At 38.0% G+C, this 15,833-nt stretch overlaps 1 protein-coding gene across 1 annotated transcript in view; it reads left to right on the top strand.

Moving 5' to 3' along the window:
• The first annotated feature begins 1,555 nt into the window (after positions 1-1,555).
• Positions 1,556-15,833, top strand: part of Kctd8 (potassium channel tetramerization domain containing 8) — a 266,191-nt gene continuing 251,913 nt past the window's right edge. The window contains exon 1 of the mRNA XM_046442259.2: positions 1,556-2,935. Coding sequence (XP_046298215.1) covers positions 1,975-2,935 — 961 coding nt within the window. The 5' untranslated portion in view covers positions 1,556-1,974. The remainder of the gene's footprint in view (positions 2,936-15,833) is intronic.

Genomic DNA, 15,833 nt, shown 5'->3' with positions numbered 1-15,833 from the left:
TTTTTAGTTTTTGGTGGACACAACATCTTTATTTTATTTTTATGTGGTGCTGAGGATCGAACCCAGTGCTTCGCGAATGCCAGGCGAGCATGCTACCGCTTGAGCCACATCCCCAGCCTCTCAATTCTACTTCTTATTTTGATCAGTAAATTTATAAATTTGGGGTAAGGTAGTGGTTTGAGTAAGAGGATTGCATGAACGTGCATAGTGCAAACCCGATTTTATTTCAATCTCAGTTGTTTGGCAAATATATGTGTTCTTTCATTAGTCCGTTAGGCTCTTTCTGCTTCAGGTAATCAAACTTCAAAATTGGTATAGCATTTTCTGTGGACATGGCTTATACGGATTAATTAATTAAATATAGTTTGCAATGCTCCAAAAATTAAAATGTTATTCATTTGTGTAAAATTAAAATTAAAATTGCATCTCAAATCTCTTTCTTTCTTTTTGCGAATTTAAAGAGGAAGAATTATATAGAACTTAAAAATATTAAAATCTGGACACAATTCTAACTTTTAATGGAGAGTTCATCTACTATATTTTTATAATATTTTTGGAAACGAATTACGCAGTGTCACAACATGCTGTATTCACCTTTGTACTTTTATAAGCCAATGATTCCTTATGTTTCTGGACACAAAACCAATCACATATGATACCTTTGCTATGTACAAATAAAAATTAAGATGGGCTTAAATTCATTTGTGACAAATTGAGCTTAGAAAGCTACCATTATCTTGCTCTGTGACACTGAAAACTAAGAGATTAATGAAGAAACTGATCAGGATTAGAAACAAGAAACCAACAGAATAAGTTTCCTCTTTGGCCCAATTCCACTGTCCATAAACATTTATTAAGCATCTTTCATGAACTGAATGTCATAAAGATGATAGAAGGAAAATTACATTATTACGTAATTACTTCACTGTTTGGGAAATTGAATCAGATTCTGAGTTTTAAATCCTTAACTAGATATAAAGCATGAAGTTAAATAGTAGATTATGAAATGTGACTGTAGTAGAGGTAACAGGCAGTTCGCTCTTCCTTTAAAAAAAAAGTATTATAAAGTAACTGTGAGAGATTAAACCCTCCCTCGCCTATAGTCTTTTTGCAGTTGTAAACATTTGTAGTAATTTCAGATTGTGTGCCTGGCGTCTGTGTTATAATCAAAACCTAATCTCTCTCTCTCTTCCCTGCTTCTTAAGGAGAGTCTAGGAAACTAGTTTACTGGGCTAACATGGAGGAGGAAGACAAGGAAGGATGGATGGGAAAGAGAAAGGAACGGAGAGAAAATAAGGCAGGGACAGAGCAGAAAGAGAGAAGTCTCTTTTCTGGGTTTGTTTTTGGTGGCTCCCTGCCCACTTTTCCCATTTGGCTGCCCAGTAGCATCTCCTGCAGTCTCGGCCCTCAGCCCCGCCCCCTAGCGTCGGAGTCCGGTAGCCAGCGGCTGGAGCCTATCTCTTTAAATGACAGCTGTGGCTGGGGTCCCAGTACTGGGCTTGACGTCAGTGCCGCCTCCTGGGCTGCGAGGAGTAGTTAGCGCCACCGTCCGCGCTCGGGGCTCGCAGAGCGCTTGCAAGCTGCTGGGGCGGCGAGTTTTCTTTGCTCCGGCCCCTCCTCCTGCCCTCCCCGCGGAGAGCGAGCCGCAGCCCCAGAGCCTCTCGCAAGTCTCCCTCACACTTCCCCGCAGTCGCCCCAAAGGAGCTGTCGCTCCTCCTCGCGCCTCCTCCACCGCCGCTCCCGCGGAGCTACTCTCCCGCGCATCGCTTCCCCGATGGAGCTCGGGCGCCGCCGACGCCGCCGCTGCCCCGAGCCCTGAGCCCCGCCACCCGCCGGGAGGAACGCACCGACCCGAGGGTGCAGGGCGCCCAGGCGCACGCAGAGGGCAGGGGGCTGCGAGGCGTGCGGTGCACGGGCTCTGGGAACCACAAAGTGCTGCTCTCTCAGGTCACCTGGCCGCCGGTGGGGGGGACCATGGCTCTGAAGGACACGGGTAGCAGCAGCAGCACCATCCTGCCAATTAGCGAGATGGTCTCCTCGTCCAGCTCGCCCGGCGCTTCGGCAGCCGCCGCCCCGGGGCCCTGCGCACCCTCGCCCTTCCCCGAGGTGGTGGAGCTGAACGTGGGCGGCCAGGTCTATGTGACCAAGCACTCCACGCTGCTCAGCGTCCCAGACAGCACTTTGGCCAGTATGTTCTCGCCTTCTAGTCCCCGGGGCGGCGCCCGGCGCCGGGGCGAGCTGCCCAGGGACAGCCGGGCGCGCTTCTTCATCGACCGGGACGGCTTTCTGTTCAGGTACGTGCTGGATTATTTGCGGGACAAGCAGCTTGCGCTGCCCGAGCACTTCCCGGAGAAGGAGCGGCTTCTGCGCGAAGCCGAGTACTTCCAGCTCACCGACCTGGTCAAGCTGCTGTCGCCCAAGGTCACTAAGCAGAACTCGCTCAACGATGAGGGTTGCCAGAGCGACCTGGAGGACAACGTTTCTCAGGGCAGCAGCGATGCGCTGCTGTTGCGAGGGGCCGCAGCCGCCGCGCCCTCGGGCCCAGGAGCGCACGGCGGCGGTAGCGGCGGCGCCGCGCTGGACAAGCGCTCGGGCTTCCTCACACTGGGCTACCGCGGCTCCTATACCACCGTGCGCGACAACCAGGCAGATGCCAAGTTCCGGCGTGTGGCACGCATCATGGTGTGCGGGCGTATAGCTTTGGCCAAGGAGGTCTTTGGGGACACGCTCAACGAAAGCCGCGACCCCGATCGGCAGCCTGAGAAGTACACGTCCCGCTTCTACCTCAAGTTTACCTACTTGGAGCAGGCATTCGATCGCTTGTCCGAGGCCGGCTTCCACATGGTGGCGTGTAACTCCTCAGGCACCGCCGCCTTCGTCAACCAATACCGCGATGACAAGATCTGGAGCAGCTACACTGAGTACATCTTCTTCCGTAAGTTCGCGACCTCTGCATTTCCTAATTTATCCGCCGCTCCCTGACCCTGGCAGGTTCCAGCTCAGCTGTAGCCCTGTAAGGGTGCACCCTGCAGAAGTGCCCCAGGAGGGGGCTGGTTAAATAGTGCAAGCAGGTCTTCTTGCAAGCCTCCCTTATGAAGGGAGGACAGTTTACTCTTTCCCTCCCTTCCAATCTCTCTTTCTAGATTAACGTTTTCGCGAATTCGGTAGCACCCAGACCCTACTTAAGGAAGTCCTCTTCCATAACTTTATTGATCTTGCCCTCTTGCCCCGCCTAGCTTTTGGATGCCATGGGTTGTCCTAGACTGAGGACAGTGGAGAGGAGACAGGAATACATGCTGCGCTCACAGCTCACAGGCCTTCCTCCTGTCTGCTTCCCTGGGACTCTTGGCGGGGAGTGGGGGGTCAATTTGTGTGTCTCTAAGTGGTGGTCTTCCAGGTGGCGGAATGGCATCTAGGCATTGCTGTACTTCGCCCAGAGTATTTCTCTCCTAGGTGTGGGCCAGCGCAGCGGCGCCAACCGTGGGTGGTTTCAGTAGGGGGCAACCAAGTGGTGGATGTGCCTCTAGGATTCCTCAGGGGCCTGGGCGTGGTAGCGGTTGGTGGCAAAGCTTATACTGACCAATGGAAACCCACAATTACCCGAGGCAGTTAGCACCTCAAGTGCAACTCTCCCGTTTTGGACTGGCAAGGGTGGAAGGAACTAGAGGGCTTGGATGTCTGAGTGCAATTTTCAGGGTTGGAGATTAGAAAGGGAACATGCCTCTGTGTGTGTGTGTGTGTGTGTGTGTGTGTGTGTGAGAGAGAGAGAGAGAGAGAGAGAGAGAGAGAGAGAGAGAGATGAATGGGGGGGGGGAGAGGGAGATAGATTATGTTACTTTTTTTGCATCCCTTGGGTGCTAAATGGGGTTGAATGCACTTTCCCAAAGTGAACATTGCATGGGTTTTCTGAAATACGAGAAATACGAACAGGATTTCAGAAAGTATTTGACACACTTCATCTATCTATCTATCCATCTATCTATCTATCTATCTATCTATCTATCAATCATCTATCTCTAGCTATCCATTTAGCAGTGCATTTCTGGTGGGGGCTCTGTTGAGTTCAAGAACTGTTTGTAGGTAGAGTGGGAGTGTGACCGGCAAAATTCTCAGTGACAAGTGTAAAGTTAGAAGGGCAACAACTTGAGGAAAATTTGGTTAAATGAAAAGTTAGCTGAGATGGGTTTGCCATTATTTACAAACATTTTTACTTTGGCATGCCACCAAAGAAACTTGCTTGTAGTGTTAGAAAAAGTAGCATTGAAAACTCATAAGGAACATAGATCTGCTTTGATTATGTTTACTTATTTTACTAATTCACTCACTAATGGGGAACTGTACAATTTTGTACACTTTGATTTGATTTGAAAAGTAGGTAAAAGCACAAGGTTGATTAGAAAGTAGCTCATTGTCTGTATATTTTGGTAACCTTGGAGGTAGGAGACAGACACAGCACATTAGCTCTAGAGTTAGATTGTCTTTTAAAATAGTTCTGGATTTCCTGAGGAAACCATGCCAAAGAATCAAATGAAGTGTCCACTGAAGTGGTAGATCAGAACCCAATTGTCTTAACTATATCAAAGTATTATTTGTTACACAGGAGCAAGGTTAATGGTCAGAGAAGCCACATGAAGGAAGGTGGTATTTTTAAATTCATATAAAATTGACATCTCTTCAGTATATATTAAATAAACATTTTAGCATATTTTATTTCTTTATCAATGAACTTTTTTAGATTTTAAATATGTAAATCATTTCATCAAAGAACTATTTTCAAGCATTTCAGAAGGTGGTATGAAATGAAATTTTGCCATTTTTGTGATTAGCGATTTTTGTTAAAATAGACAAATGCATGAGTGTTTTACAGAGTTAAGTTTCTTAAGATTTCTTAAAGATTTTGGTAATCTTTCATGATTTTAGTGTACCTCCTCCCCCCTCCCCCTAGAAAATTATGGACTTGAGAATGTTCATTACATTGATCATGAAGAGATAATACAGTTGGCCCATAAATTAGGAAAACTTAACTAATAAGATAAATTGATATTTGAAATTCAGGATCTTTAAAAAATCTGGAGCTAGGATTATTACATAAAATAAAATATTCAATATATTGGATGACCTTATATATCTATGAATAACCACTTGCAGAGTACTCACTTTCCTTTTGAGCTCTGAAATTGATTCATAACAGTCCCAGAAATATTAGGAAGCAACCCAGAACTTTTTTTTAGGGTTATTCTAACTTTAGGTTGAATTATACAATCCCAGATTAAAGATTGTCTCTTGAAGATGCAATTCAGCTATGACTCAATTAAATATAGCTGTCATTTTAAATTTGAATGTAAAATTTATCTTGAGTACTAACATATATATTTATACATATGTACATGTATATAATATTTTATATAGCTTCCATTATATTGCCACAGATTATACTGAGTGGAATTTCTTTTAATATTTATCATGAGAGTAAAATTATTGGATGACCTTATATATCTATTTGTGTTTTAGATGCATAAAAGAATCTTAATGTTTTTATTTTCCCCTTGATACATATTTTTAAAAAATACTTATTTGTTGTATAAAATGTATTTATTTAGTGCATAATACATTATCGAGTTACAAGTTACAAGTGAACTTAGTGGATTATGCTACTCTAAAAATAATAGAATTATACTTATGCACTTTAATATCAGTTTTAGCATTCTGCATCACTCCTGAGTTTCTACAATAGAAGGAAAGAGATTGGCAAATAGTTCAGTAATCCCAGCCATTGCTACTTGCAAATGTGTGATCTTGGTTAACTAACTTACTTGTTTTGTATTTTAGTTCCCTCACATGTATAATGGGACTTATTATAGTACCAATTTTATAAGATTTGAGAAAACAAGAAAACTGTCTGACCCATATTCAAAGTTGAGCAATGTTAGCTGTTCTATTGCAAGTAAAATTCTATAAACATTATTCTTGCCAACATTAAATTTTCATTTTTGGTTTATTCAAAGCATAGTTAATTAAAGTTATTTGTAAAGTTAATCAGAAAGTTATTTCTCAATTAAATAATAGAGTGCTAAACTTCGAGGAGTTTGAAACAACTAATTAAATAACTAACTTCTACCCTGGAACTTGAATTTTTCAGACCAAGTGACCTAGACTTGCCAATCATCCTCCTGTTGGGTTTTCTGGATCACTTCCCAACAGAACACATTTCTGATTCAGAGCCAAGAAGTGTTTTAGCCCTTCCCACTAGAACTTGAAACTTTGACAATATTTTCTGAGAAATACCAAGCTGGCTTCACATCTTAAGTGCTTGTATTTAAGTCATTGGGATCTAATGCTCAAGGTTATATACAGCCTATTAAACATTAAATTCCAGGTTTATTTGGCTACATGGACACCTTCATCTATTTTCACTCTTCACTCATTATTTATCAAGTTTTTCTAGTATACTCAGCATGTACTAGTATGATAAAGTTTCATATGATAAAATTATTCCTCTATTACTGAAGATGGATTGCCCTTTTCTTGGGCAAAACAGAGTGGTTTATTGTGCTGTTTTGGAGGGGATGTCTGGTAAGTGTAGTTGTGGCTGTTTTAATTAATAAGAGAAAATAAAGATAAAAAGTTATTTTTTACAGTATTGCATAGACAGTGTATAGTTATATACTTGAAATGTGATATGTAGCTCACTCATAGTTAAATCCAGCATTATGTATTTCTTTGATTTTTCATATTTAGTAATTTCACAGTAAAGGAAGTGCTGATTTATTCCCGTTCTCTTCTTAGTAGTAGTTTATATTTTGAACTCCAAATGTTTGTTGAGCAAAAATACATGTATGTAAGTACCCAATTCCACAGGGGGCTGTGGTATGACACTGGATGCTCTAAAGGGCCTTTGAACTTGAATGTCTTATATAGTACTCTCTCTACACATATCTTCTTCTTTAGCTTTTTGTGCTACCCTGATGCAACTTTGTGTGACTAGATAGAATGGTTTTATTTCTAGGATTACAGTCACTCCACCAAGTAAGGTAAGCACTCTCTAAGTTGTCAGTGTGATGGAGGAGATCCAGCTACTGATCTGAATATAGGGTCCTTGTCCCTTAACATACTTCTTATTGTTAGTTTCTGTTAACCACATAAATTTTTTCTTTTAATTGTTTTTTCTTCAGTGCTGGGGATGGAATCCAGGCCCTCACAGATGCTAGTCAAATTCACTACCCTTGAGCTGCAACTCTAGCCCCTGTAAAAGTTTCTAATTACTGTAACAATTTAGTGGTGTTTTGTGATTTCAAAAACACAAATATATGAAGTATTTTGTGTCAAATTCATTCATTTATAAATTTACTTATAAATTCATTTATAAATTTACTTTCTGATGCATTGACTTTTTAATGTATCCCCTGGTATCGCAGCATTATAATGCTGAGTGAACCCTGGCTGTCCAATCCTTCTTCATGGTGCTTCAGCACTTCACTATATATTCATTATCCAGTAGTTATATAGATCCTTTATTGATTGTCCTACACATGTAACCACCTGTTTTCATGTTGACCTTCATGCTAGTTTTCTCCCTGAGACTTTGTGTTACGTCTCAATTTTGTGTTATCTGTGGCCAAGTGAAAGAGCTAACATGAATTTACTGACGGTGTTTTCCAACTGAAAAGGTGGATTGAGGAATGAGCTACAGGTGTTCAAGAGTACATTGAGACAGTTGCTGAGTTTGAGACTTAGTTTCACTTCAGTTTAAAGAACACTTATTAAATAATTTTGCTAGGCTATAGAACCTGTAACATGCAACTGTGGACAAGACAGAGGCTTTATATTTAAGATAATCACTTTGAGCTTTATGTAATTGTAAATTATATTATAGAGGGGTTATTAGGGGTTATATTATAGAAGGGTTATTAGGGGTTATTTAGTATATTAGCAAGAGGCAGGAGCAATTACATGAGTTGTTACACAGCAATATAAAGAATGAAAAGAAAATGTTAACTATGAGACAATTAAAAGGCTCTTATAAGCTAAGTTGTTAGAAATTGTAAGCATACACATTTCTTGATATAAATTATGGTGGAAGGTACAGTATAAAGGATCAAAATTTAATAGATTGATTTGTTTAGTGTATGCAAGATTTGGGTAAATTCTCAGTGCCCCAGTTTCTCCTCTATCATGTTGAGTAATAACTTTTTAAAAAATAACAGAGTGTGGAATGACGGTTGCCTCCAGATGTGATCAGGCCCTATTTTGGTATAAATTCAGGAAGGTTTAGGAAGTATCTGTCTATACTGATAGATAATTATTTGCAGGTCAGTTATATCTACATTGCAATTTCAACTCAGGTTTTAAAAGACATATTAAAATACACTTAATAGGTATTACTGTTTAATGATCAACATAACACTATCAGTTTTACCTATATTCATTAACCTTGTGTCAGGGTACTTAATAAACATAAACTTTGCTGGCCATAACAGCACATTATTTCATGCTATCTAACAGGATGTTTATTGGTTTGATCATTCACTAGTTAAATCTAGTGCAGTGTTTGGTCAGCTTTTACCTTATAATGTTTTTTCCACCATATTGTAACCATTCCCATAAAACTCCATATAGGGGAAAAAACCCAAGTTAAATATAACAGAAGAATGTAAGAAAAATATATGTAATGTTTATTGTGCATTACCAGAATAGTGATTTAACCCAATCGGTTATGTTATTTTCATTTCTCTCACCGGTTATAGTAACAAAAACCCTGACAAGTGATTTCTAATGTATTACTCTTTCTCATCATTTTGCATAGTAGTATGTATTTTCTAATATCTGGTAAAAGTAGAATAGAGAGATTAGTATTGCCTAACTCTGTTGGTTCTAAGAATCAAATTCTTAAACACTCTAAATGGCTTAATGCTTTTCAGTCATGTTCCTTGAAAACTTCAGGCTGTAGCTTTGAGGTCTTGGGAAAATAATTAAATCTTCCTGAAGGGAAAGTGAGGGAAACAACAGTATTCACCTTATAGATTAGTTATGAAGATTAAATGAAGTAATCCATATAAAACACAGAACCGTATCAGGCACAAATTAAGTGCTCAATAAGTATTAGTAACTGCCAATATTAATTTAAGGGCCCCCAAATACATAGGTAATCCCTTTCTCTATATTATTAATAATCAGTAACAGATTCCTTTTTCTTTTTGAGGAAATCGAGAGCAACACTTGTACAAAATTGCGTCAGAAAAGTCTCATTATCATTAGTGAGTTTTTACTTTTTTAAATTATAGACTTGTTAAATATAACATTAATTGTTACATACTATGAAAAAAAAAAACCACCTTTATTCTAATTGGTTTTTTATTATTTAGTGGGAAAATGTACCTTTCCAGATACAGTGCTAGTAATGGTCAATTTGGGCATAATTAATAAGACTACTAGTATTCAATAAAAATTGGCTCAGACCATGGGATATATTCAGTCTGTTACTTATATTCTTTATTTATATTTCAGATGGGAGCTTCTAGCTCTGGTTTTCAGCAGTTTTATGCAAGAGAACAAATTGTCACGGAGCCACATGAGCTCAAACATTGCTTAGAGTTTGGGCATTTGGCCAAAATTTTAGGCTATATTTTAGATTCAAATGCATATCTTTACAAATTTAGGAAAACTGTTAGCTGTCAACTCAATCAGCTTCTATTGAAACTGTTCTTTGAATGTGTTTCTAGTTGCTCAAAGTCCAGGTATTTGAAGAAAGCTGGGAAATGCTGGCAGCTGTTGAGAGGTAATTCTCCAATATTCTGACCTCTTTTCTTCTGGTTGGTGAAGGCTGCATCTAGCATGCCTCTGTGCAGGTGGTGGATAAGAATTCATGCATATAATTCCAAAATGACTTCCACTTTTCTTTTGATGAAAAAAGTTGCTAACGTGGCAGCTTTTTAGTGAATGGTGAGTGGAAGAAGGCATGGTGGGTATGAAATATTGGTGTCAAACTGTATGGTGGTTTTCGAGATAGGTCCTTCTAATATTGTTCCTAATTTAGGATTAAAAATTTTTGACAATTTAAATCCTTGGGTTATATTCTTAACTTTCATGAGTACTTAGATTTATTTTATTTTGTGCTGCTTTATTTTTCTGTACTTCAACTCTTCACATAGAAAATGGTAGAAATTGATCTTCTTTTCCATCATACCTTCATGGAACACCATAAATAATATGTGTTAAGTAATTTATGCTGAATGAGAGTAGAATGTTTTTTCTTGTTTTCCTGTGTCACACTGTCATTTCTTAAAAGGAATGTGTTGAGTATATTACTTTTAACAAAACACTTGTTAAATGGGAAACTTTTTCATGCACTATGTCATTCAACGGCTTTTTAAAAAATTGGAAATACTAAACTATTAAACTGAGAGAAGTTCAAACTAATTTTAAGCTATTGAATCATATCTCTTATTTAGTCTGCTTATATTTATCCATGCATCCATCAACTGAATTATATGCCTGTAGCCTGTTAACTGCTGAAAGTGTGGTAGTAAAGAATAGTGAACTTATTTCCTGCCTTTCATCACCAGGGTCAAGAAATACAGATTTGCAGTCTGTGTGCCCTGCTTGATTTTATATTTAATGTTAGGTGAATGGCACACTGAGCACATGTGCCTTTCATAAACTGAGAGGCTCTGTGTAGTCCCGCTCATGGCCAAACATTGACTATATCTCTTACCCACTTCTGACCACAAGAGCCTGTGTGTGTGTGTGCGTGTGTGTGTGTGTGTGTGTGTGTTGGGGGGATGGTATGTGTGTGTGTGTACAGGTATACAAAAATCAGCCTGTCTTGGGAGAGTATCAATATGACTGTGTAGTCACTATTTACAATTTAAAACATTTGAGCAATAGTTGAATAATGACCAATTTATGTTTAAAAACAAGGTACTTCTTGATGTTGATCTTTTGCTAAAAATTATTACTTAGAGAAAAATGTAGTCTTTTGAAAGTGACAGTCTTTCTGGTCTGTGTTATACCTGGCTTATTTTCTGAGAAAGTTTATCATTTACAGAAATAGAATTCAAGAGACCGATTTTTGTCATAATTCTTATAGATATTCCATATTCCTAAAGAATAAATCCTTAAGTCAAGTTAAAATGAAGACTTTCAGGGTTATCTGTGGCAAGTATCTGATAATTAAGTTTAAGTTAGAATTTGATATAGCTTTGAGGTATCCTTTCCATTTCAGTCAAGGGCCCTGTAATGGGTTGATTTAGCAAGCTACATAGACAGTGGTTTAAAGATATGTATTTTCCATATAACAAAAGAAAAGGACCTGTTGACAATTGGTAATATTGCTGGTAAATGAAATCAAGCACATATATGCTTGGCAGCCTAATGTTGAAGTTGCTATAGTTTAGTATATGATTATTCCTTTTCTTCTGCTAGACTGATATGTTTCTAAGCATTTTAATAACCATTATGATATTTCAGTTTTTACTTTTTGTACTAACATGTTTGGATCATAAAATAAGCTTAGTTTTTTCAAGATGACTGTTTTATAGCTGCTACTATCAAACCATTTGATACTTAGCATTCTTACCGCAGAGTTTAGTAATAATACCCAGTCTTTGATAAACCTAAAAGGAGGAGGGAGATATTTACCCCACAGTTTTAGCACAATCATCAGATTCTAGGGACCAATGGCAATGTTTTTCCATTAGATTGTACGTAGTATGTTATGGGTTAAATTGCACTTTCCCCAAAAGACATGTTGAAGCCCTAACCATATGCTTTGTACTTCAGAATGTGGCCTTACTTGGAAATGGCATCTTTTCTGAGGTAATCAATTAAAATGAGGTCGTTAGAATGGGCTCTAATCCAAAATACTGGTAGACTTACATGAAGGGGAAATTTGAACATAGAGTTAGCCATTGACACACACAAGAGGAATGCCTACATGTATGTGAGAAAATGAGGGCAGAAGTAGAAGAAATGATTTTACATGACAAGGAATGACAGAACCTGCCAACAAACCACCAAAAGCTAGGATAGAAACTTGGAACATATTTTCCCTGGTGGCACTGAGGAGGAACCAACCCATTAATACTTCAGTATGAGACTTCAGCAATCAGAACTGTGAGATAGTAAATTTCTGTTGTTTAAGCCACTGACTTTGGGATGCTTTGTTCCAGCAGGTCTGGCAAACTACTATGGCACTTCAAATCTACCTTATAAAAAATCTGGAAAAATCTGAAAAGTCAATGGTTTTCAGATTCTGTTTTTTTCTGAAGTTAGTTAGAGACAACAAACTCCAGTTCAGCTAATGTATGCTAGAAAGAATTTATTAAGTGTAATAGCTTAGTGCAGACTAGCTGGGAGGGTAGAGCTTCCAGGAATGAATCCCAACCATATCGCAGAGTAGGGCTGCTAAGGGAGATGCTTCTTCATAAGGATTTGGGCGGTCAGGAACTTACCACGCAGCTTCCAGGGGTTAGTCACACCACCTGGGCTATGACGCATGTCTCATCAAAACACCATCCTTAGCACACTTTCTTCCTTCTCTTTTGCCTAGACTCACAGGAGTGTTTAGTTGTGGAATATGAGTCACATGTGGAAAGCAAGCCACAGGAGAGTCTAGGAAATATACTTTAAGGAAAAAAACAAAAACAAAATAAAACACCAACAACTCCTCCCTGTGTGTTTTCATAGTTGGTCTGGGTAATCTTATTATTTTATTAATTATTATTTTTAAAGTTTACTCTGTGATTTTCACCACTTCATCCTCTATAGCCATTCTTATTTATTTAACATGAAGCCTCGTATTTATATGTGTGTTGGAAAAATGTGCATTCTGTTTTGTCTTGCTTATATTCTTAGTTTGTATATTCATGATCTCTCTCATTAAGCATTTTCTTTTTAAGATCTCTTCATTTTTGTATCTCATCTAAACTAAATGATTGCTCCCAATGGCTGCTTTTTACTTCCCAGCGTGTATTTTATCTAACTCAGATTGCCTTCAATCTGATTATGACTAAGTCCACTGAGGACCTGTGTGAAAATTTCCTGAAATATACATCTGGGATGGGAATTGTTGGGCCTCTGTATATATGTTATTTGACATGTATGTCATTTGACTAAATACTGTCAGATTGTTTAGCAAAGGAGTATACCCGTCTACACATCTAGAACCAGCGGATGAAGTAATTGTTGCGAAAATAGGTGAAATTTCACTTGTACTTTAATTTTTATTTTTCTGATTTCTACTGATAGAAATTTAGTTTTTAGTTCTCTAATCTCTGTAAATCACAAGGTTTTGGAAATAATTTGCGTGAGCTGGTCAGAGGGATCCACTATCGTCTATGTTTTTTACCACATTCTGCCTCTTTTGAAATTTCAACCATAGTCACAGTATCATGGACACATGCTCCTGCATAACATGACAAAACTTTATGCAAATTATTATTTTCTAAAGTTGCCCTAAAAGGGATTCCATGTCTCATCAGCCTGCCTCCATTGTTGGTCCCTATGTGTTACTACATGTACCAGGTTTGAATATGATTCCTTGTGGAGTGGTCATCTTTGATTATGCCAGTATTTGTTAGTTGCCACCAGTGAGTTCAATAAAAATTATCAAATAAGAGCAGAATGACTTCAGTGAAAGTTTTGGATCTGATAATAGGAGAATGGGAAACACAGTGGCCATGGGTCTGTTGCAGATCTTTGCTGTGAAGGCATAACAAACAGTCCTTTAACTGGCTGTAGAATAAATTCCCTGTTAAATCTTTCTTGTGGTGCTTGATTCTTCCCTTGTGTAAGACTCTTTGGTATTATCCTTTGTGGTCTTTTCCTTTACCTTCTGAGAGATTCTCTCCTGTTAATTGTCCTCTGAGGCCACCTCTGAGGCACCAATGGCAGCATACTCTCCTGGCTGCCTCACAGATTTCATAGATCACTTCCTATCTTTGTAGGTCAGGGGTTTGTGAATTGCTCTCAGGGTTAAATAGCCTAGGCTTTTCATAGCCATCCTTACAGTTTATTTGGCAAAATAATTCTCTCAAAAATCATTGCGTACTTTTGGTCAGTTTCATGAGCAAATTAACCAGGATCTTGTGTTAGTAAATTTTAGGATTAGAGAGTATTTTATAGCTCTGCAAATCACTTATTTCTCCCTCTCTTAATTTAATGGCTTAGGAGGAAGTTTCAAGCTTTGTCAGCAGGGTAGTGGCCTTTGCATGAAAGGGCACCAGACCGGTCTCCTGTTAAGGCAGCAGTTTTATAGTCACTACTTAGATTTTGTGTTGACTTTTTTTTTTTTTTAATGTAACTGAAAACATAACGAAAATAGACACAATGGTTAAAAAGATAATAAACTCCTACATGTTCATCTCCTAAATTCAACAATTATCAAAACAGTACTTCATTTCTCTCTTGGTTTTTTCCTAAAGAATTTTGAAGCAAACAGAAAATATTATGGTATGGTTGCCCCTACATACTTAAATATCTAAAAATAAAAATGGATATTTTCTTGCATAAGCATTATTTTGTTTTCAATCCTAGCAAGATAAATCATAATTTCATGGAAATACCTGATGCATAGTTTATATTCTTAAATCCAAGATTATCTCAAAAATATATTATATGTTTTTCAAAATTCAGGAATAGAGATTTTATTTTTGAGTCTCATTTTTTCTCAATATAGGATAGTTTTTCCTCTTGTTCTTTGTTTCTCTGTTTTTCTCCACCCCTGACTCCCACCATCTGGCTTTACAGGTAATGATGTCAGTTTGTTTTGCTGACCAGATAAGGTTCTTGCAAAAGATCTAATTAATGGCCTATGTTATGAATATGGTTGTTTGCTTTCTTGTGATATCATATAAATTGTTTTTTTTACTGTCCCTATATTTTCTATAACTTGACCTTGACTAGATTCAACTTCTCCTTTTTTTTGTAAGACTATTTATAGGTGATTCTATGTATTCTGTTTTGCAGACAGAGTATGGTGGTCCCGTTTTTAATGACACTTAGGTTGATTAGTAGATGTCAGTCTGATCCCTCCAGTGTCAGTTTGCCTAATAGTTTTATCATTAAATACAGTTTCTTGATTCAAATATTATATTAGGGCCTGCAAGATTGTAGTTTTCTATTTTTATCATATTTTCCAAATTTATTGGTTGGAATTTTTGTAGTGAAGAACTTTCTCTGAAGAACTACTTAAAATATGCTCAACGTAGGAGAGGCAGGGCAAATGCACAAGTCTTTCTTATTGATTTTCAGTTTTCATAGTAGGAGGGCAAACTGATCAGAGCCAGAACTTGATGACAATAGAATCAGAAAATTTTATTTTCCAGCATGTAGCTGCTTCATGCTGATATTCAGCAAGCCCATCCTCTCTGTGCCTCATTTGCATTTGGGAAAAACATCTAAAGAGATAATTTTTATTAAAATATCTACAACTGTATTCTTATTTGTACATGTCACATCTCTGTGAAGAAAATATTATCTAACTCCCCTTATGATATTTATTTGTATAGTATATGTATATAGTGAACAGGAGACTAGTAATTTTAATTGTATTATATTAAACAGTTCTTATTTGTGAATTGTCAATGAAATGAAAGTATAGAAAATAGGGTCTCATTTCGGTTAATGGAAAACACCTGAAAAATATTTATATTGTGATTGTATAGAGTTTTAAAGCAGACATACAGAGTCAAGAATACATGAATATCTGCTAAATTGTTAGACGACTACAGTTGTAGTTATGCTTTAGTGCATAAAAATTCAGGCAAGGGTTAAAGAAAATCAGAAGATGTTGGTTCCTTTTGCTTTTGCCACTTTCTAGTTATTGATCTGGTGAA

Source organism: Marmota monax, unplaced genomic scaffold (genome assembly GCF_021218885.2).
Source record: "Marmota monax isolate L192 unplaced genomic scaffold, Marmota_monax_Labrador192_F-V1.1 WCK01_AAM20220418_F8-fsc00025, whole genome shotgun sequence".
Classification (NCBI taxonomy): Eukaryota; Metazoa; Chordata; class Mammalia; order Rodentia; family Sciuridae; genus Marmota; species Marmota monax.
Note: the sequence above shows the minus strand (reverse complement) of the source record. Positions and strands in the feature narration are given on the sequence as shown.